Genomic DNA, 23,034 nt, shown 5'->3' on the forward strand with positions numbered 1-23,034 from the left:
TATTTCAAATATAAACGATTTAGTTTTCCCATTTATATGATTTAGTTTTCCCATTTATACATTTACCACACTCTGAGGTTTTCCCTTCCTTATCTGTGATTAGTGGTCTTCATGAAATTAAAAGCTGAATGACACTTCATCTCCTGAAGTGTTACCATTATTTACAAAGTCAGCTAGCAGCAATTTAAAGATGATTGATCCTTTGGTATGTTTTTCCTACCGTGCACCGAAATGTCCTTAATTGCAGACTCACATACAGGTATACAACAATGCTAAAAGCTATTGCAGGCTAATGGCTGTGAATATGTTTTTGTAAGCTACCACCACACGCAATGCATTTTTCCTACTTTCTATAGAAGAATGGTCCACATTTAGCTCTATAAGGGTTAAAATTAATTTTGCCAAAACTTTAAAAAAAGGCTGGAATCTACAGCATACATTACTGGCAGGCAAAACAGAGGCATTTCTGTGCTTGGCTAAACATTTACTTGGGACAAAGAAAATATTGATAAACGTGGCTGTGATTTATATATAAAAATATTCATATAGCATATAAAAATTGATATATTTCCTTAATCCTCAAAGTGCATTACTTTACTAGCCAACAAATATCTGTGTAAATAGAAAGACCTGACCATGAAAATATTGCTCACAAGTAGAAATATTTAATAAAGTAAAAGATTACATAGTATGTTCCATTGGGTTATTTTATCCTTTATGTCTTAAATATATGCTTCCTTTTTTCTAATACTGTGGCTTTTGATCCCAAAGTGTCTCATTGGCAGCTGAGCTTGGTTTAAAGCACCAGCCTCTTGTTTTATAGTTTTATGTTTGAGTTTTGTAAGTAATTATGTTTTCTTACATTTTCAATATAAACTTTTAGTTGCACTGCTTATACATTATGTAATTGGTGTCATAAATATTTGGGTAATTCATTTACAAGATTTTCCATTAGTAATCAGTTTAATAGAGTACACAAACCATTTCCCAACAGTCAAATACTAATCTTTTAATGAAAATGACATTTTGAAACAATATATTCAGAAAATACAGTTGTATTTCACTCCATATATGTATACTGTATAAATGTATATGTGTTTATGTAATATACCAATATATACAATATACTAATATACCCACATATTAGTGAAAAAGGACAGTGAAGAAGGCTCTGCCCGGCTCCTTTGATTCATGCAAATAAATTGGTACCGCAAGCGAACTATGATACTTAGTGCGATGACAGGTCACAAAATCAACCAGAATGCTCAAGCAAATTATAGAAAAAAAACCTGATCTAAATCCGTGACAAGCGGACAGACAGACAGACGCTGGGTTTTATAGATAAATACTGTAGATAGATAGATAGATAAAAATATACACACCCGCACGTTGGATTCAGAAGGTTTTCAGAGTCCTTAACTTTATACAATCAACAAAAATATTTATTTTTAATAAATTTGCTGACATTTCTGAAAACATGTTTTAACTTTATTGTTATGAGTTATTGAGTGTGGACTGATGGGTAAAACTGGCAAATTAATTCCTTTTAATATGAAATCTACAACAGAGTTATGAGTGCAGAAAGTGAAGGGGTCTGAATACCTTCTGAATCCAATGTACATACTGTATATGTGGAAGGTGGCGTAAAGATTTATGAACACTTATTATTGTCGTTTGGTTATTGCACTTTACTATAAATGTAATTAACAACTGAAATATTAATTTAAACTCGCTTCTCTAATGGTGTTTGCTATTAAACTAATTCTGCATAGTAAGACAGATTAATGCATGCTATAGAAATAAAATTGGTATAAAAGGTATGCTCACCCCGTGGTTCATTAGATCAGTTAACAAGACAAGTAGGTTTATAGGTTTACATACCTTTATGTGCATATAAAACTGTGAAAGTCTTACTTCTATGCGCTAAAATACATGCACCACATCTTCACTCCCCACCACCACGATTAGTGACTAAGATTACCTTACCTCAAAACATCTGTCCACCTTACCTAAAGAATCGCAGAACATGTTTGTCATAGCAAGATATTAAAATAATTTTAAAAAATCACAGCAATGGGCTGGCAACCCATCCAGGGATTGTTCCTACATTGCTCCCAGTGCTTGCTGGGATATGTGCCAGCTCCCCTGTGACCCTGTTCTAGATAAACAGGTTTAGAAAAGGGATGAATTGATGGAATGATTTAAAATCAAGTAGACCATTCACTAGAGCCAATCACTAGAACTAAAATTTTGGATATATTGTACAGTATTATATAAAAGTACAATACCTCCTCGGCTTACAAATACAAGAAAGTGTAAGGGAGAGATCTCAAACTCCAGTCCTGGAGGGCCGTAGTGGCTGCAGGGTTTCATTCTAACCCTTTTCTTAATTAGTGACCTGTGTCTGCGTGGGTTTCCATGCAGGAGAGGTGAATTGGTGATCTTAAATTGGCCCTAGTATGTGGTTGTGGTGTGTGTTTGTGGGTGTACAACATGCAATGAACTGTCACCCTGTTCAGGATTTGTTCCTGCCTTGCACCCTATGCTGGCTGGGATAGGCTCCAGCAGACCCCCTCATGACCCTGTTCAGGACTAAGAGAGAGAGAGGTTGGGAGCATGCGCCGATTTTACAGTGCCATACCGTACCCACCACACGACGAACCACCTGGATCTTGGATTGGGACCCAAGTGCAGCCATGCAATGGAAGACACCTCAGCACTACACTGGAGAGAAAAAAAAAAAAAACAGTGGCTGGAGTACCAATCCTCCCAGCAACCCCCATGTTTTCCCTGCAAGTTGAAGGACCAGGGCTGGGTGCAAATTAACATCATGACCAATGGGCCCAATGGAGTACAGACACTTCTGGCATTTTGGAACAGCCACCTTCTGATTGCTGGCACAGATGCCTAGCCTCAAAGCCACCACTCCACCCTAAATGGGTTATCAAATGACTGATTGACTCACATCCTTATATAAATTTTCCATCCATAACCTCAAAAAAAATGCAGGTTAGATTAATTCATGGTTCCAAATTGGAATTTAAGTTTATCATTAATGTTTTTTGTATTACATGCTGGCATTTAAAAATGTTATAAGGTGATAAATGTTAACATTTTAATAAAACTCCAATGATAAAATAGGAAAAGAAGATTCTCTTGTACTGGTCCTTAGCACCCAGTTAGTACCATTGTTTTCAAATTTATATTATGTTGGTGTATTTGAAGAGCTTGAATGGGTTTGCTTTGAATGTAATTTCCAGACCTTAGTGAGATCTCTGCACTGTGATGCTGGGGCCTGCTGTTTAGTAAAGCAAAATCGCTCACAAAACATATTAAGTAAAACAAATTTTTGTGTGCAGATTAGAAATGAAGAAAAACAAATCATTAAATTTTGTAATTTGGCAATGTTTGTGACTGAGGTTGTAAAAAAACTGATTTATGCTTCCTTGAGATACTCATTTTAATATAATTGTACTGTAGAGGGTTGGCATTCCCATTTAAGAAGAACTGGTAATCCCTTGTACCAGTAAACTTGGAATAAAGTAGGATTCCAGTTCCACCACAACCAAGATGACATAAAGAAAGCAGGAAAATGGATTAATGATTACCGAACAGAAAATGACAATCTGAGCATGTCCCAAAGATCAGTATGTTCTATTTTATTTAAAGAAGCTAAAGTGAAAGCTGATCCAAACTTGATCCAAATTGTATAAAACAAAGCAATACAGAGTATTTAGTTTCTCAAAAACAAAATAACCCAAAAAGTAACTTAAAGTTGCACTCGCCATCTTAAAAGAATGTAGAAGACACAGAGAGAGAGATTCAACGTTTCGTAGAATGCCTATTTTCTAAAAAGCATTGGCAGTAAAGATGCATAATTTTGATGTTACGATGAGTAGTAGGAGTAAGATGTATAAAGCGCATGATGATCTTATAAAATCTCTTCCCAAGCAATCATGATAGAAGAAGATGCGGAGGATAGGCTACTGTAAATTTACTGCACATTGGGAGCAATTTTTCTTTTCTGCTGGACAATACCTCAAAAAAAATGAAATTTCTCCAATACTTTTTAGCAGTAGTAAGACTGCACACAATGCTTAACAATATTATACAATTAAACAAAGTAGCTACAAAAGGGGGAACGGGATTTGTAAAACTGAGCTTCACTGGCAATAACAGAAACACTTGGAGACATTACAAAACCATCTGGACACTGGGGACAGCTTAGGAAAATAGCTTTTGTGGCCTTTTCACATTTTGAATTTGTATCATAGTTAAGCAGTCCCCCAAACCTTATTGGCATGTAACAATGATTCCTCTGGATTTAAATTCAACAGATAGAAAGAAAAACTTTTGAAAGGTTGCTCAGTGGCGGCTGTTATTATTTTCAGAGGGTCCTAGAAATGAGAAGCATGCCTGACCCCGCCTGAGTGGCAGAACATATTGTACTGAAGAGCAACCACAGAAAGTGCTATTTGAACTGGACAAAAACATCACAGTGCTGAATCGGCTTAAATACATAACACATTGGTAGCTCACATTTTAATTTAGTAATGTAGGTATTTTAAAGGTCACATTCTACAGACTGGAACAGAGAGTTGCATTCATAGTTTATTCTTTTGTGTTCCGCCTTGGGATTTCTCAGAAGACAACTGTCTTAAAGAAGCTCTTACCTCCTCATGGAATGGATGACAGGAGTCTGGCCGCCTTCTGTCCTTTTGGAACTTCAAACGTTCGCACTTAAGGGATTCATTATGTTTGCTCATGTTAAGGAATGGCTTTCTTTAAGAGCTCTGTGGTCTTTATACTGATGCACAACTGCTGTTTATGGACATGCATTAAAAAACCCAATCTAAACAATGTAATTAACAACAGAACTATTAAGTTTACTTTTCGCAATAAACCATCTCCTGAACATTTCTGTTGATGCAGTTGTGCTCCAGTGTGTAGACAAAATGTTTTGGAGTTTTTAATGGGATAATGAATACATTTCCACTTGAGCACATGTCTAATACTGCACTCTACCCACCCCAAGCAACAAGCTGATGATAATAAATCTAATAAAACATCTCATTAAAGCATGTTTTTGTGGCAAACACTGTGGGGCACTAAATATTTACCATCCTGATGAATTAGACAGATAAAGAGTGTTTGCTTAAATTAAAAACTTAAAAAATAAAAATAACTTAAGAACCATTGTCTCAAAAATACTTAAAGCAAACAAGGATATACATGATTTCAATTGGTTCCATTGTGATGGGTGTGGCTGATGTGCAATCACATTCGTTGTCGACCACCACCATGAAGAGATTGCTACTGGGGATCTGCTGGATGACAAAGGATCTGAAAAAGAGCAGCAAAAGAATTCAACATTTCGTGGACATATTTGACATTTTACTTTTATTATGTGCTTTGTAGGAATGGGTTTGACCCCACAAAGGTTATATAAAAAAAAAAAATTTGCATGAAAATATCACGCGTCTATGCCTTTGAATGTGGTCAGTGCTAATTTAAATGCCAGGCCTTTTATTTATGTCTTTAATTGATGTGTATACAATGTCATTCAGACACAAAAATGAAATGAACCCACCCTCAACCATGACTTGTTCAAATGATGGGGAAGACAGCCTGAAGCCTCTTTACAAGGCCTACACCATTGCTTTTTAGTCTGAATAATTTTGGATTTCATTTTGACTTTTTAAAACAATGATCCAAAAGCATCTAAATCTCTAGACCACACAATTCAAAATTACACAAATTGTCCTAAAGACATGGATTCCAAATTATAAAAAGCTGTCACACACGTGTGAGTAGGAGGCAGCTAAAGGGTCTGAGTAAGTGTAATAAAACATCCGACCAGGGGGCGGCGGAGTGTGCCGACTGCCTTTCTCAGTTCCCTACAGACCTTTCCTGGGAAATCCTTCAAAGTTCCAGTGCCTCAGCTGACATCACTTCCGAAGCCGGCCCCGTTGCTGACGTCACTTCCGAAGCCGGCCCCTTTGCTGACGTCACTTCTGGTTCCGGCCATTTTGATGACATTAGTTCCTCTACAGGCCTTTAAAGCCTCCATCTTGGGCTACTATAGTGAGTTCTGTTTTGGATTCTGTAATATGCACATCGTGCTACTTATTTCAACCCTTTTGCAGCTGGGAAAAACAATATATGGGTGGCTGCCCCAAACCTTTATGATATCTTGGACTCTTGATTATCACAAAGCAAACCTATGAACATGTTTTTTGCATTCCTTTTTATTCAACGTAAAATTTCTAAATGGTCGAAATTGTTTGATATGATCTGTAAATAGCACAATTTATGATAGACAGATAGATACTCTTATGGATGTATATATATATATATACTGAATATATACAGTGTGTGTATATATATATATATATATATATAATATATACACACACTATATGCTAGTGGCAGACGGCCAGAACGCCCCTGTGATGGAAGGACTGCTGGAGAGGGCATATTCAGGGCAATACCTCCCCCGGAACACAAGAGTTCAACCCAAAGCTCACAGGGGGCACCTGGATAGTTTCAGAACTCTGGGTTGCAGCACTTTCCGCCACACCCAGAATTACTGCCGGAAGAGGATCTGGGAACACCTGGAGCACTTCTAGGTCACCTATAAAAGGGGCCGCCTCACTCCACTCAAGGAGCCAGAGTCGGGAGGAGGTGGATGAAGCTTGCTGGGAGAGGAGTGGAGGCAGCAAAGACAGAGAACGGAAGCAAGGACTCAGTTTCTCTACTTGTGTACTGTGCTGTGCTGTGTAGTGGGGAGCAAAGGGAAACGGTTTCCCCACGGGAATAAATGTGTGTGCTGGACTTGAACTGGTGTCTGCCTGTGTGTGCCGGGTAGAGGGGCTGATATGCCCCCTTGGTGGACAACAATATATTACATATATAGTGTATATATAAATAAAACTGTTTCAAGGTTATGCCCTATTGTTTTACATCACTTTGTGTTATGTTTTAAGTAATATTTTGAATTTATATGTAATACATTGTGTGCTGGGCTTGTACGTTCAAACACCCTTTTCATGTATAAATTGAATTGAGTAGAATTGATTCAAAATGAAAGATCAAGGTATTGTGTGAAGGTCTGGGGTGAACTAGTGGCAAAGGGTGATAACTTCTACAAAATGGCGAGCCCTTAGTAACAACCTGAATTATAGTGAATCTTATCACACCATCTGAATTCTATAGCTCTTTTCTTAAAAAATATAGTCTAAATTAAGAATATTTTAAAAAATTCAAAAAAGTTTAATAAATTAGAACTGATTTAATAGAATCATAACTATACATTGAGCTTCAGATGCGTATTTAACAATATTTTGTTTTAGAAAAATCTCTGGACTATAAGACTGCCATAGTAGTGATGAAGACTGAAGTGTGTGTGGATATTTTTCTTTCATTTATCTTTGTACTGCTTTCTACTGAAGTCGCTATACGTGCTTGGCAGCTTTCCACATTCAGTTCTTATACGACTGCTTCATTAATAAGTATTTTTAATGGAGTGAGGAAAGTAATTCTTGTAAAACTAAGACATTTTTGATGCCCCATTCATTTTAATTCCAAAATAAATTTACTACAGTAACAAAACACAAAGAAATGTCCTCAATGCATTTATTTTAAAACTGAATTTTACAAATCAATATAAATTATTAAGGAAATATTTGTTTGGTCTTTCTCCACATAAAATCCTTTTCTTCTCAGTATTGATTCCACATGGAAAAATCCACTTTCTCCAACAGAAAAACAAAACATAAGACCATAGTGCAAAACAGTAAAAACAAAGTGCAAAATAGACCCACAATGAAACACCCTATTGTACTTTAAATGTATGAAATGCTGTAGCTACTGTATGCCCATTTGTCCTTTATAATTGGCTGGGGTGAAGAGGAGCGTGATGAGGGCAGGCATCATACAGGCTTTGGGAAATCAAGCCCTATTGGGGTATCATAACACACCATGGATGAATGAAAGGGCACTTGAGGACAAGCAATCATGGAGAGAATGGTCAGTATTAGTCACAATGGTCTCTCATTCTGACATCACCCTTTTTTTCTGCCAATTTTTCTAGTGACTCAGTCCTGTAATGCAGATGGAATTCACGATTGGTTTACTTAGGGATTTGCCACCGTCTAAGCTGGTTGTTACTCCACCAGCAGATCACAGTTTAAAAACAGTAGAATAGGAACTATGAACAGACAGATCCTCAGTAGCAAGTCACACACATTAAAAGACCTAAGCCTCTTCAAAAAGAAAGGTCAGCTGTGCCTTGTTTGGAACATTAAAGATGCACAAAAAAAATCTCTGGTGCAGAGGTTGAAGAAAAAGGTAAGCAGAATGTATAAGAGAGATTAAAGAAATATATCAATGTGATTAGAACAATCAGTAGACCTCATTGTATAGAACATATACAATACGTAGCCAAAATAGGCCTGATGTGAGTGCTGAGCATCAGAAACATATGCATTTTATGCAAAAGCCCGATTTGACCATCTTTGCCAATATGAGAAAAGAGTTACTGTAACTGTTGCCGTTTCTGGGTCACAAATAGGCCACTGAAAATACCCACAAAAACATTCTTAACTGTTGTAGTCGAAAAAGTAATTTTTTCACGGATTGTGGGGCTGTACACTACAGAGGGAGAGAATGGCATGTGGTAAGCCAGTGCTTATGCTTTTTTAAACATGGAAGTCTCAGACGCATTAAGGCTACAGTGGCTTATTTTCATTCCTGTCTTAAAAAAGACCACATACGCTTCCTGACACCATCACACACCACTTCTTAAATTTTGTACGATCCATTTGTGGTCACATCTTATCATCTCTGGATGACCCTTTAAGCAGAGTGGTGTAAATTGTATTCCAGACCAATTCTACTTATTTATTTTACATATAAAACGTATTGTACATTAAACTGAATTAATAGAACTTGAGCTAAGGATAATGAAAGGTGCTGGGGAAGATAGCCTAGAAATGCCTGAGACTTCATTAAAATTAAAATTACATTCAGTTTACTATATGTAAAATGTGGATGTCTGGGACCTCAATTCTGCAGATATTAAAATAGTAACAAAATGTTTTTAGGGTGACATTTACAAAAGGTAAAACAAAAAACTCTACCTGCCAATATTAATCCATTAACAGAACCATTCATTCATCCATTTTTTGATGTCCTCATTCACATTCATTGTAACTATGATCTGGACCAGGCAGATAGGTACAAATCAGGAATTCTGGGCTAGTGGCATTAGGAGGATGTGTGGGGCTTCAGAGTCTTAAGCCCCTGATCTATGGTGCCAAGTCTTGGATCTTTCAGCCCTGGGTACATACAATCAATAGTACTAAGCTGCCGATCTTTTTTGCCACCCAATACAACATAGCTCCTGATCAATGTAACACCACTCCTTGAACGAGCTCGAAACACCAAGGGAGAACCAGCCAACCCAGTCTGTGAAAATCAAAGAAGGGCAGAAGCCCGGATTCCTGCAAAGCCCAGAAACACCCATTCTCTGGGCGTGTATTTATCTAGTATCTCAGAGTAGGAAAACTGTTCTGAGTGATGCAAATTTGGTCATACTCTTTGGAGTAAGAGTAACTGCATTTTATCAATTATTCTAGTTTAGAATATTACTCCTAACTTCACCAGGATTTAGAAGAGTTTGTGAGCTGTCCCAAGTCACTAAGAGTTGCCTGAAGATGGATGACGTTCAGGCAGTAATCGGCATGCATTTTCAAGGAAAGCCTGAAAGTTTTGGAAACGCTGGTCAAGGATGAACTCGTAAAATGATATTGATTTGACAGAGATGGAATAATATTCATAACAAATTTTTTTTTGTAACATGATTTCTCCATCTACATCTGTGGAGAAGTCATGCGCTATCAGTCAAAATGAAAGTGTAACATTACAAGTAATGTACAGTTTTGCAATAGTGATGACTTGTGTACTTCAAAACCAAGCATTTCTCAAAGTGTGCACCAAAGTTTGAAATCCCTTATAACATGTGAGGTAATATTCAGATTTATACATTTCCTTACCACTCCACATTAGGGAAAAGTTAAAGCAAGCAGCACTCATGCAAATTGGTTCACACATAAACATCACGGCCCTAAGTGTTGATAAGCACGCATTTGTGAGTTGCAAGTGTTGCACACAGGTGAACTTTAGTAGCCAGCATATTACCATGAAGATAAGCGGGGCAGGATGGTTAATGGATAGAGAAACGTCACACAGTTACATTGAGGTTTACATTCCACTTACAAGCCAGGAGGAAGGTTCAAGAAGACAGGAGTAGACTTGTAGTAGCATTAGAAAAACAGAGCCTCTCAGAGAGGGACACGGCATGGCACAGTGGAAGGAAATCGGGACACTAGAAGAGCGATTGTGACTTCAGAAACAGGGTAAAAATAGTTGCGTCTAGCTTCAGTAAAACTCCTAGTTTACAAAGCTTTCTTTTTGGCATAACAGTGGGAAGGTGTATCATCTGAAAGTACAGTTGTGATCATCCATCCATTTTTTTAAACCCACTTTATCCTAGGCAGGATCACAGGGAAACTGGAGCATATACCAGCCAGCATAGGGCGTAAGGCAAGAACAACCCCTGGATTACTAATTGTTAAATAATAATCCTGCCTGATTGCTGTCTTTCAATTTTGGTATTCATTACAGTGTAATTCTCGAAGTTGTACTGAATTAGCGCAAAATCCAACATTACATTTTCCTTCTTCTTCTTCTACTACTACTTTGAATATTATTATTGTCTATGTGGTTCATTCTTAGTACTAGCATCAGACAACTACACAACATCATCATGAGTTCCAAATTAAATCTCAGAGTGTTGTGAAGAAGTGACGTCATTAATTCTCAAATGTGACCTCTCACTCCTAGCTGGGAATAGGTGTAGGACACGTTGTAAATACAGTACCTCTTATGTCCTATTCTGAGGGAGGGCAAATTCTTATCCTCCTGTGACTTTTATTTATAGTTTCTGGGAATAATTCTGAAACACTTTCTTTAATGTACCCCCATAGATAAAAATTGCAGGGGGTAGGGTCTGGAAACCTGGGAGGCCTTAGACGATGAGCAAGATCTTGCTGTCCACCTCTTCAAATGCATCGTCCTGGAATGGTATCGTTCAGGTAACGCCAGACCTCCAAGTGGAAATGAGGTGGGGCACCATCTTGCATTAAAATCAAGTCATTCAAATCTTCTTGAAGTTGAATTTTTAAACTTTGAACTTTCCTCTATCCAGTGATGTGCGGAATGTGTTTCTATTTTATACAGTTTGTTTGAAATACATTTTTGAAATCTGCTCTTTCATTTTGAATACCCCTGTATAGGCCCTGGTCTCATTGCTGGGCCCACACAGCTTGATATACTCTTATTAGTTAGTCATTTTAACGTCTTGTACTTTGGCTTTTAGTGGGAAGTGTAACGCTCATGGAAATCTACATGAATCATGCCGTTGCAATATCAGAATTCATTTGCCACTATAAAATTATCTGCTTTGCTTAATATGTCAGGGTGTCTTGACAGCGAATATCTGAATGTTCCATAGCATTACATTTGATATCCAGCTCAATTAACCTCGTGTTGAGTTGTTGTGTAATAAAAGTCTATATTAACCTCTTATGGATAGGTCAACTTTAATATTCTCCACATTTGCTACATTTCACATTTCATCCAACCATCCATTTTTTAATTGCACCAGGGTCTTATGTTTCAGAGCTTATCACAGCAGTAAGAGAAGCAAAGCAGGGCCCCAGACTTAATAGGACAGCAACCAGTCACAGGTGAAAACACACTCACATTGAGACAATGGGGAGAAAATGCTCAGGTTAATGTAAGAGAAGCATGAAAATTCCACCTAGCATATATCCTGTAGTTGTGATGAAAAAAGCACTGCATTCTGTATGATTGTGCAGCTGAGCCACGATGATTTCAGTCTGGATTTGATTAGAGGTCTATTAATTATATCTTTAAATGCATTGGGTTTCTGCTTTCCCAATGGGAGTCAGACAATGATCTCTGTCTTGTGTGAGTACTTTTGGATCTTTTTTTTCTGTGCAAATGTCCAGTTGCTTGGGCCTGACAGTTAAAATCTCTTTTATAAATGACACTTATATAAATAAAGTTGACTGCAGGAGTAAACAGTATGCAACAACAGTGACATTTTGTTCACTTGAAATTCATTTCATTGATACACTATGTAAACTATTAGGATAGTTCTTCAGACTCAAGGTCTTTCCATATGGAGGTTTGTTAGCGTGCTTTCTTCATGCCTTTTCTGTTTAGTCTGGGGAATTCTTGACCCATAGTATAGTATCGCTAAATAAACACGGATATTAAAGATGGCCTTAATATTAAATATTTAAAGAGTAAAATTGATGCAAACAAAAATATCCAGTCATAAAAACTTTGATTTAGTCAGATCACTCACACAACATCAAAGGGACAAAAGCTAAAGTGTTTTTTTGACTAGGAGAATAACAAGTGCCTTGAGCCTGCTAAAGGTGCTATATAAATAAAGATATTATTAATATTAATTATTATTATTACATAGCAGGTGTATTACGTTGTCTCATTTTGCTCAACTCTTCATTCCACTCTTTGTGCGTCAGCTAATTACAGATATTTCCTCAAACATTTAAGAATAATAACACTACATTATGACACAACTACGAAAAACGACTTCTGAACTATTCACCTTTAACGTCATATGGAACCTGAGACAATGGTCCCTATACATTCAATACATTTTTGAATTTTGTTTATTTCTCCCATAAAGAAAACTAGAATACACTAATAAAAAGATATGATAACTATTATTAGAAGAAGTTAGGGATATCAGCGAGAGAAAAATCTTTTAAGAATTGGCTAAAGGTGAGTTTGAATTTGCAGTCTGTAGCACTCACTTAGAAAAACTGTATATGAAACGAAAAAAGTGAGTGCAAGGGCTGATTATTTTAAATGAAAATACATTTTAAATTAAAATCTAATGTCATGTGCTGATCATTTTCTGCTCATCCATATACATTGAGTAACATAGTCAAAGCAAATGTAGACGTAGGATATGGGTGGCTTTTACACTGTACAGTATGTACTGAGCACAGAAGAAACCTGTCAGTGATATTATTCATGACTGGCCAGTAATATTACACAATGTCTGTTGTTGTTGCTGTGTGTTTTGAGTCTTGAAATTAAAATCCCACTGAAAATCACTTGCATATACACTGTAGCACTGTAATTTCCAAGTGGAACAAACCAATTCGCTAAATCTTCATATTGTAAGGATCAGTGGTTCATGTCTGAAACTGCAGTGCTTAAATTGTGGACAGGACCGTAATGTTCACAAACACCTTTCAAGTGACTGCGCATAAACTATGGATTCTTTATGCATGATGAAGTGCTGTTTGGCTTCATCCAAAACTGCCAAGGTTTTGCCCCTTATGAAACATGCTGGCTTTGTGTTCACTGATCACCTATTTTAACTGTGCAGTGAGTAAGGGGCTGTGGGGTGACCTCACATCATCAGACACGCTAACATTTTATTAGTGAAGATGATGCTTGATTTATTAATTTACTATACACGGACCAGGTCGACCAACTGATTGGTTTAGAGCTCATGCTTAATTTGTACCAATTCCCAGATACGGTACTTCATTTTATTCCTTAAAACCCCAACTTTCTGGATCTTCACTGTATCTTTTATGAAGGCAGAAATTGTCTTATTAGTAGCAAGTGTCAATAACGTTCAAATAGGAAACACGTTGTGGATGGAATCGCACTGACCAGAATACAGTACAGTATGACTACGTAAACACCACACTTCACTAGGACATGAACGTGTATTGAATAATACCATTATGCTAAGGGTATATTCATCTTTTTTTGTTTTTGTCCTGCTTTTCTAGTTCAGGGTTGCTCAAAGTCAGTGTCAGGGATGCGATTCAAATTCAAGACTTTACAGCAATATGGAAGTAATTCTAACCACTCTGCCGCACCACTAATAGCTGATTTATATTTTAATTTTTAAAGTATGCCAATATCATATGAAATGATTAGATGACTGCTGCCAGTTCCTTGAGGAACCTACTTATGCAGGTCGGCAACTTCAATATTCTATATTCAGTAACTTAATTGCACTGTTGTCTTCATTTTAGTTACTTTACTGTCAAATTACAGCCTGAGGCCTCTTCAACCATACCAATTCCAGCTGTATGATCCACACTGTGCTTTAAATATTACTTGAGGGTAATGACTAGACCACTTCTTTGTTTTTTTCCTTGATATCATCGTTAGAGCTTGCTAGAAGACACCTCAAAAGACCTCTCCACCATACTATTGTCATTCTCCCGCGTTACGCCTAGGAAAACCTTTTAGCACAGGGAGCACATCAAAAAATGCTCATATCCAAAAAAGTGACATGTTCCTGATGATTTTCACAGATGACCTATGCGAAACGTGTCCATTATACGCTTGTTTGTTGTCAATGGTTTCCAGTTGTCTTCTTACTGTATTAAAATCTCCTTGTGTTATATTATATTGAGAGCCTTGATCTTAGGCCAATCTCTTATATGTTTTGATTATTCCTGGGGTACACGTTTAACTTTTTTTTTTTTTTTTTTTTTAATTTACGAGGGATGTTCAAAAAGTTTCCATTGTCACACACGTGTGTTTTGGAGACAACCAAAGGGCTTGAATACATGTAATTCCATGCCAGACCAGGGAGTGGCGAAGTGCACCAACTTTCCCTCTCGATCTTTTGCAGACCAGTCTAGGGAAATCCCACCCGGCTCTGGGGCAGCCAATGACGTCCCTTCTGGTTCCGGTGCTGATGACATCACTTCCTTTGCTGGCCTTTAAAGCCGCCATATTGCCTGAAGAGAATCAGTTCTGTTGTGGACTCTGATTGAATAAACATTTCGCTAATTTTGAATCAATTTTGCAGCCGGAAAGTATTAAATGGGTGGCTGCACCAAACCTTCACAATGTCTCATGGTCGTTCTTGCGACACCATACTTTTATATTTTCGTTGGAAACGGTGAAAGCAGAATGAGTAGTAATTGGTCTTATCCGAAAGTGTCATGTGACTGTGAAACTTGCATCGCAAACGAAGGTGACTATGATGAAAAGTGATATAATTTGTTTTTGAAATTCTTAATAAATAGAGTTAAAAAAAAAAAAGGGCGGAAACATTTTGAACGTCCCTCGTATTATAGAATTCAAATATCCAGCAAAGGTAGTTTGAACTTTTATCCCGGCTTCTCTGGCAAAGGGCCAGGTGTTGTCACCTAATGGCATGAAGGTTTTGTAGTCTCTGGCCAGGCCTCCATGGCACTTTGTTCTCCTCTGTCTTTCTCTTGCTCTGTTTAGTGGGTGAGGCAGTTTTAACTGATCAGGCTTTTTTTTTGCCATCTTGGTTATCTATCAAATAAACCACTGGGAAGCACATGTAATTCTGTGGCCCAGACATAAAGTTGTTTATTTCGTATTTCTTTTCTGAGAAATATACTATAAACAATTAATATAATTCAAGTGGGGCTTATTTTGGAAAATGGGCTCTTCAAGTAACAGTCAAATCTGCTTTAGCCTGGTGTTCATAAAGCCCTGATGAAACTTGATATTACATGACAAGCCTATGTAATATACAGCATAAACAAAACGGGTAATGCTTGGTTTGGTTTGTCTGAAGATCTGTAATATTTTTATACCTCAAGCTCACTCTGACAGTTATGTAGAAAAATCATACAGAGAGGTTTTCCTTTATTTACGTTATGCTGATCATGTAAGATCTGCTCACTTGACAGAGAGAAAAATATTCTCGTCTTTACAAGGAGGCTGGAAATGGCAGCGCACCCTGACTGGCATGTCACCCTTTTCCTAAACACTGTTTTAAAGCAGACTAAATAGTGCTGCACTAACTCATGCTGTTATGGATAAAAGCAAAATAGGATATGAATCGAGGTTAAAACCCAGGCTCCAGTAATGCTGCACATCTGACCCTCAGATCTCCTGTACGTTGTAACTTTATGAGGTGCTAATGCAATGCATTATCCTAAAAGAGAGAAAATAATATGAGCTCTTTAAACAGAACCTGGCAGCTGTAATGCACAGTGCAACAAAAGCAGCAAAGAAGTTTAATCCTCTGTTAAGTCTGCTTCTCACCAAGTAACAAGGCTGATTTTTGTGTTACTTTAAATTAAATTTTGTTTCTACACTTCCAGTCAGTTTATCAAAATGCAGAAATTAGTCCTTTACTTAACTGTAACAGTCCTTGAAAGAATATATATCAAAGACATTAAATATACACATATATACTGTATATTTAAATAAATATATATATATGTGTGTGTGTGTGTGTGTATACATATACATTATGCATAAAATGTGAATAAAACATCTTAATTTATTACCCAACACATTACCATTACTAACCATTCATTAGACCTATTTCAGAATTCCTCAATGAGCATTTGCGAGGTGCAGATTACAGTGTGAAATAAATGAAGTATTGAAAATTGCGAAATATTTACAAATGCTGTTACTGCTATGGAAACTAAGTATTTTTGGCTACTTTGTTCTGAACACTGAAGTAATTACAAAGAAACCAGCTGACCGAATGTGGTAGCACTTCTGTCGAAATGTGTGCCTTATTAAAAAAAACAAAAAAACTCTAAATTCCAGTAGCAATTAGAAAATGCCTTTATCTTGCCGATTGTTCGTTTTTATTTTGTACAACATTTTATATGATCGTTTTAGCTCAACAAGTGTTTTTGTTATTAAATTGCCTTATACAATGCAATACAATTTATTTCTGTATAGCTCAAAATCACACAAGAAGTGCCACAATGGTCTTTAACAGGCCCTGTCTCTTGACAGCCCCCCAGTCTTGACTCTCTAGGAAGACAGGGGAAAAACTCCCAAAAAAAGAAATTCTAGTAGGGAAAAAAAATGGAAGAAACCTTGGGAAAGGCAATTCAAAGAGAAACCCCTTTCTAGGTAAGGTTGAACAAAACACTCAAGTGTCTGTCTTGAATCCAGTCGTCAGAGGATTATATGGATTATATTCAGATGAACGGGGTGATATCTGTTGATTTAGCCTCAAATCAGACCAGTTTTTTAGAAGGCACTACAGATGATAATAGTTCATTCATTACAATGTATAGAAGACCAAAAAAAGATATAAATAAAAGTTTAATATAATTTCTAAAAATTAATTGGCTTCGTAGTTATTACAAAAGAAAAAATAGCAGAAATTGTCATTCGCGTTTTGTGAAGTTGGGAGTTGATGGATGGATAAAAGACAGATGTTCGCTGTCTTCTTACAGAGTCCACTCTGTGTACAAACAGTATAGATTCAGATAAAAGTTAATCAATCTGCTTTATTTACACAGTCCTACTATATTAATTCATTTCAAAGATTTATTGAAAACAAAAACACATTCCTTTCAAGTTTGCTTATACAATTCGGAGTACCTTTCATACACAACAAGGACATTTTCCCATTCTAATCAATTTTCCTAATCCAAACAAGGTTTACTGAATCTGATTCTCTGTTTAATAAATTTAATGAGATTAGCTGGATCCGAGGAAGATTTATTAGTATAGTTCTAAAGATTTCAGAACCATATGCAATCAATTTAATGATACTGTGCATACAAAGGAATGTCATTAGTCATAAATTTACCAGTTTGTTTGGGATTTGCACTATCCTCCGACAGAGATCATTTGTTTATGTTCAAACTTGCATTATTAGGATGTTTCCATATCATATTATTTATTAAAGAGAGCAGCGAATAATGCAAACAGAGGTTTCCCTGAGCTTTATGTCCTTTCATAAAAAAAAAAAAAACTACTTTAGCACAGCGAAGCTGAGTGGGCTGAACAGTGGAAGTGCACTTTAGGGGGCTCAGACACCACAATCACTCTTACTAAAGAGAAAGGTTAAACACGGCACATTTCTTAAAAAAAGAAAAAAGATTTTAAAAATGAGTCGGTCCACCTGAGTATATATTTATGTTGTATAAAAGAGAAGAAAATGCTTGCATGCGAAGTTTCAGTTTTCATTGTGGGATGAAGAAAAAAATGAAAGCTCACAATTTTTACAGAAATAATGGGAAATTAGATTTCATTTATAAACAAGTGCTCAGATTCTGCTTTCAATCTATACAAAGAGATGACGCAGATGAAGACGTACATTACGTATTATTTTATACAGTCTGCTTTGAGTTCCCAGATCCCTTTCCGTATGATTTTTTTCTAATTGATTTTTTTAATAAATGGTTCAATACCAGCATCACTGATGATAATGTAGATTGTGGGAGATTATTATACAAAGATTACTATTCTTATAAATGACTGCCTTTACGTCAATTGCATATTACTTGCAAATGCCTGAATCAAGTATTTTCTTGTCTTTGTTCATTTACTCTTTATTTTATTAAATTGGTTTTTTTTTTCCTTTACTAAAAAGGGAATTGCTGGAGTCAGATCTGGCTTTGAGCTGTTTAGATCTTTGCTCCTGGGGCCCTTCTGTGGCTGCTAATGTTCATTCTAACCAGTTTGGTAATGAAAGTAAATTCTTGCTTTTAATTTAAATTCTTGCTTATTTAAGCATGTGGTGTTTTCCTGTTTCAGAGCTAAAAGCTGCGAGTACTATACACATTTTTATATATTTTTTAGAACAGTAAAACGCCCACTGGTGGATATTTATGACAAGAGACATAGCTCTGAGGATAAACAAGCTACCAAATAAAGGCATTTATTACCCTCTTATTAAATTGGTTGGAACAAGAGGATTCGAAAAAGAAAAAAAAATGCACTAAAGGATTCATTCAGAGATGAATAACAGTTTTCTTTTGGCATAATTTCTCATTTTCTCTATAGTAGTTATTAAAGCAGAAAAAAAAATAGGGAATGAAAGACACAATTGTCATTTGGAAAAATATTCAGTTTTGTGAAGTTGGAAATTAAACATGTTTTTTGAAAACTTTGCTTGTATTATTCATCACTGTGTCTGCTAGTCCTTCTATCAAATATAGAAGAACCAATTAACTCATTTTCCATATTAATTTTCATTTGGACAAGGAAAAGGACATTCTTTTGAACATATTTTTTATATATAAAAAAAGCAGTTGCTAAGGTTTTCAGAAAATGCAATAAAGTATTAACTACTTTAGAATAAAACTTCAGGAGCAGAAATACTGTGATACCCTTCCACAGTAATGTCTTATGGATCAAGTGTAGCTGCTGAGGGGATGCCTGCTGGGCCATCAGATGCAGGTAAGCTTCATCATCAGCTGACTCACGTTTGGTTTAAGATGGGCAATCATGCAACTATTACAAATTATGATGTGTGTGACAATTCAGCTAGGCTGGGCGGAACTAAAATGAAAAGATCAGTGGAGGGAGTTGTAAGGGAAAAATCAGTCAGTATGGTCCATATCAAGAAGCCACTGACTTGAGAGAAGTATGCTGACCCTGATCCGATTCCACCTAACCTCTCCACCTTCTTTAACAACCATTTAGCCCACAGTATTAAACGATCACTACTCCTTCTTGGAGTTGTCTAATGGCTAGATGAGAGCAGGACTGTTCAGGAACTTCCAATGTGCAATGGGCATTAGCTGTGGTGTTTTCCCTCACCGTCTTCTCCAAACTAATTTCGTTGTCAGTAATAAATGAGGATTTACCGATTTTGATGGACTGAATGGTCTGCTCATTTGTCAAAGTTCTTATGTTTAATATCCTTTTGAGCATTCTTTTCGAATGGCAAATCAAATAAGCTCTCTAATATCAACTCAGGTTTGCAAACTCAAAAACAGCAGGCCTTTAGAAAAGCCCTGGCCCACCCAAGCCATGAGTACCTCAATCCCCAGACTCACTGCTTCTCTTTAACTTAAGTTGTATGCTTTGTGAAAAAAATCTTTAAATGAAATAAGATCTGATTATTTTTAATTATTATTTTAATTTCATACTGCATTCATGCCACATTTCACTTTTGGTTTGTTTGTTTGTTTGTTTTAAGAGAGGTAAAGCCGTTTTGTCTTTTAGACTTTCAAACTCGGATGTTCTCTAAATTTTTATGAACCATGTTTTGGCATTATGAACCATAGTTTTGGCATCCGATCATTTAACATTAACTTAGTAATTTTTTTCAGCTTTTCAAACATGGGAATCAAGATATTTTAAAAGGTTTTATTTGGTATATTGTTTTGTTTTCTTCTTTTTGGCCAATAATTGGTCTGAATTATCACCAGGTATGTCTGTCAGCCTCTGCAAGCAGTGGCCCCCATTTATCCATCATGCAAACTTTTTATACAGTTCTAAATTGCACTCCCATCATAATACTAAAACAAAATGTCATATACTTAAATACGAGGGATGTTCAAAAGGTTTCTGCACTTTTTTAAAACTCTTTTTATTAACAATTTCAAAAACAAATACATCACTTTTCTACATAGTCACCTTCATTTGCAATTTTCCCAGCACCGTACCAACTTTTTAATATCCAATCAATACACCTCCTGTCTTCACCATTTCCAACAAAAACATAAAAGTGCGGAAACATTTTGAACGTCCTTCATAGATAGATAGATAGATAGATAGATAGATAGATAGATAGATAGATAGATAGATAGATAGATAGATAATTTAGCGTAGTTGGCAGGATTACATAAATAAATAGATCCATGCTTACATACACATATATATGACAATATTATGTATATGTGTATATATTATATAAATTATATATATATCAACATTTTATTTCAAATAATTTCAATTTGATCATTTTGAATTCAAATAAACAATTTGTTTTTATATAAATAAGCAAATACTGTCATAATTAATTCAAGAGGTTGCCAATTATGAACCCTACCACTGACTCATAAGCCTGACTCTGACTCTACCCACAACTAATCACTAACTGTAAACAAAACAAATAAAAATAAAATAAAACAAAAGGGTATCTACTAAATATTGGCAGTTTTTCACATCTAAGTGTCTTCCCCATAATGCAGTAGCAATAACAATAAAATTGAATTAGGATTTGATTTGAGATGCTTGGAACCAGATTTTTGTTACTCGTTATAATTATTATGGATAAAGTATGCTGTGAAAAAAAGTAATATATTTATTTTCCATTTGCAAACTTCAAAATACTTGCAATGTATTGGAATGGTTAATAAGACTGAATAAATTTGGCAGTAAAATTTATAAAACCTAAACAGGAAAAAAATTATTACTTAGTGAAGATGTATTAAAGAACATTATCATAACCTCTGAAGGGAAAAATAATTGTTTTTAGACCGTTATATTGTTCAAAACAGTCTTAGAAATCTGCAACACTTCTGAGGCTATGAGGTACTGTCTTGCAAAATACATCTTGTTGAAAGTGCTTGACAGACTTTACAGTTTATTTCTTTTATTCATTAGGCTTCATAACACAGTTTTTAAGTTCAAGGGGAATTATTCTATTATTACACAAATGAACACTTCCCATCAACACCCCCAACCCACTGCAAAAATATAAAAGGCAAACTTATTTTGCTTCTGAATAAAAATGTCCTAAGAGTTTGCCAAACTGCTTTCTGCACAGCGTCTGTCCTGTGTCACTAGAAAATGACATGCTGTTTATTTGCAAACTATATCAGTCTTCCTGTGGTGGTTACATTTTTATACTTTTGTTTGTTTGTTCCCACTGCAAAAAGACAGAATGTAAATGCATTATCAAGATAGAGTTACTAAAATCAAACTCAGATTTTGTAAATGACTCAACAGGTCATTGCTGTCTGTGTGCTTCAGTTCATATCACTGCAGTGTTCCAGTGAGTTTATTAAAAGCATAAAATGATGACAAGCAGCAAGGGCCACAAATGTTTGCATGAAATGAAAAGTTATAATAAAAAATAAAATTGGCAATCTGCTCCGTGTACTTTTCCAGCACCAATTATTAAGATGTGTAGACAGTATCCGTCTTTCTGTTTTTTCATTGACTACTGCAGTCTAATGAAGTTTAAAACAAGAAAAAAAAATGCCATTGCATAATGCAAATGTGAATTTAATGGTTTCTTTTATGTGTTATTTTAGCTTGTCTTAACTGAGCTGGCTTACATTTACAGAAAAATTTCAAAGCAATACCGGTGGCTTAGTGCTTTCTTTGCTCCTCTATGTGTGTGATATACTTTGTACTAAAGTATCGACTAAATTAACAAATGTTAACAATGTAGATATGATCAAGTCTTTTTATCAAAGTTAAACAAATGTTTTTTGAAAATGAACTATGAAGTACATCATTACACCAAGAGTATACTTTTGCCAAATAAAATTGTCGGAATAAAAAACAGCTGATAAAAAAGGGATGGATCCTGACCCTTTGCATCCCATTTTTCCCCAGCAGCTGCCTCCTCAGTAATCAGATTCTCAAGTTAACTTTAATTAATCTTTTTTTTATAATACAGTACTGCATTTAGAAGGTTGGTCCACATGGTCCAAATTACCCAAACTGAAACTGTGCCCTCATTTCGACTGTCATTTAAATGTATGAAACAGAACAGGCGGTAGTGGTGAATAAGGAAATTTTAATGAACATAAAAACAAAGACTTTTAATTACAATGAATTTTGTAATTATTGGCATCCACGGTGAAGTTCAGCATAAAAACCACATCAAGTAAACTGCACAGATAACCAAATTACGCATAAATATTAGGAAACTGCTGGCATTTATTTATTTGTATTGCTAACATCCTTATTCAAATACTGTGCTGAAGGTGCTAAAGCCTGTCCTGGCAACACAACACGCAATGTAGACACCAATGTGAACGTTACACTCTAACGGGGCCCAATGTCAAATTAAAAATCAACCTAAGAAATTCCTCATTGGGATGTGAAAGGAAAGATTACAAAAACTGACACGGGGTGAACGTGTAAACTCTGCTCAAACAGTGATAATAATAATAATAATAATAATAATAAATTTTATTTATATTGCACTTTATATTTTAGCAATCC

General features: G+C 35.9%; 1 protein-coding gene across 4 annotated transcripts in view; it reads right to left on the reverse strand.

Moving 5' to 3' along the window:
* Positions 1–23,034, reverse strand: part of cacna2d3a (calcium channel, voltage-dependent, alpha 2/delta subunit 3a) — a 624,026-nt gene that overhangs the window by 4,747 nt on the left and 596,245 nt on the right. For 3 of the 4 annotated variants that reach the window (XM_051921047.1, XM_051921048.1, XM_051921046.1), the window contains 2 exons: positions 5,228–5,343; positions 4,674–4,753 (listed from right to left, as the gene is read on the reverse strand). In XM_051921047.1, coding sequence (XP_051777007.1) covers positions 4,674–4,753; positions 5,228–5,343 — 196 coding nt within the window. Of the gene's footprint in view, positions 1–4,673; positions 4,754–5,227; positions 5,344–23,034 lie in introns of those variants that run through there. The other variant, XR_007933861.1, reaches the window with a different exon arrangement.

Source organism: Erpetoichthys calabaricus, chromosome 18, assembly GCF_900747795.2.
Source record: "Erpetoichthys calabaricus chromosome 18, fErpCal1.3, whole genome shotgun sequence".
NCBI lineage: Eukaryota > Metazoa > Chordata > Cladistia > Polypteriformes > Polypteridae > Erpetoichthys > Erpetoichthys calabaricus.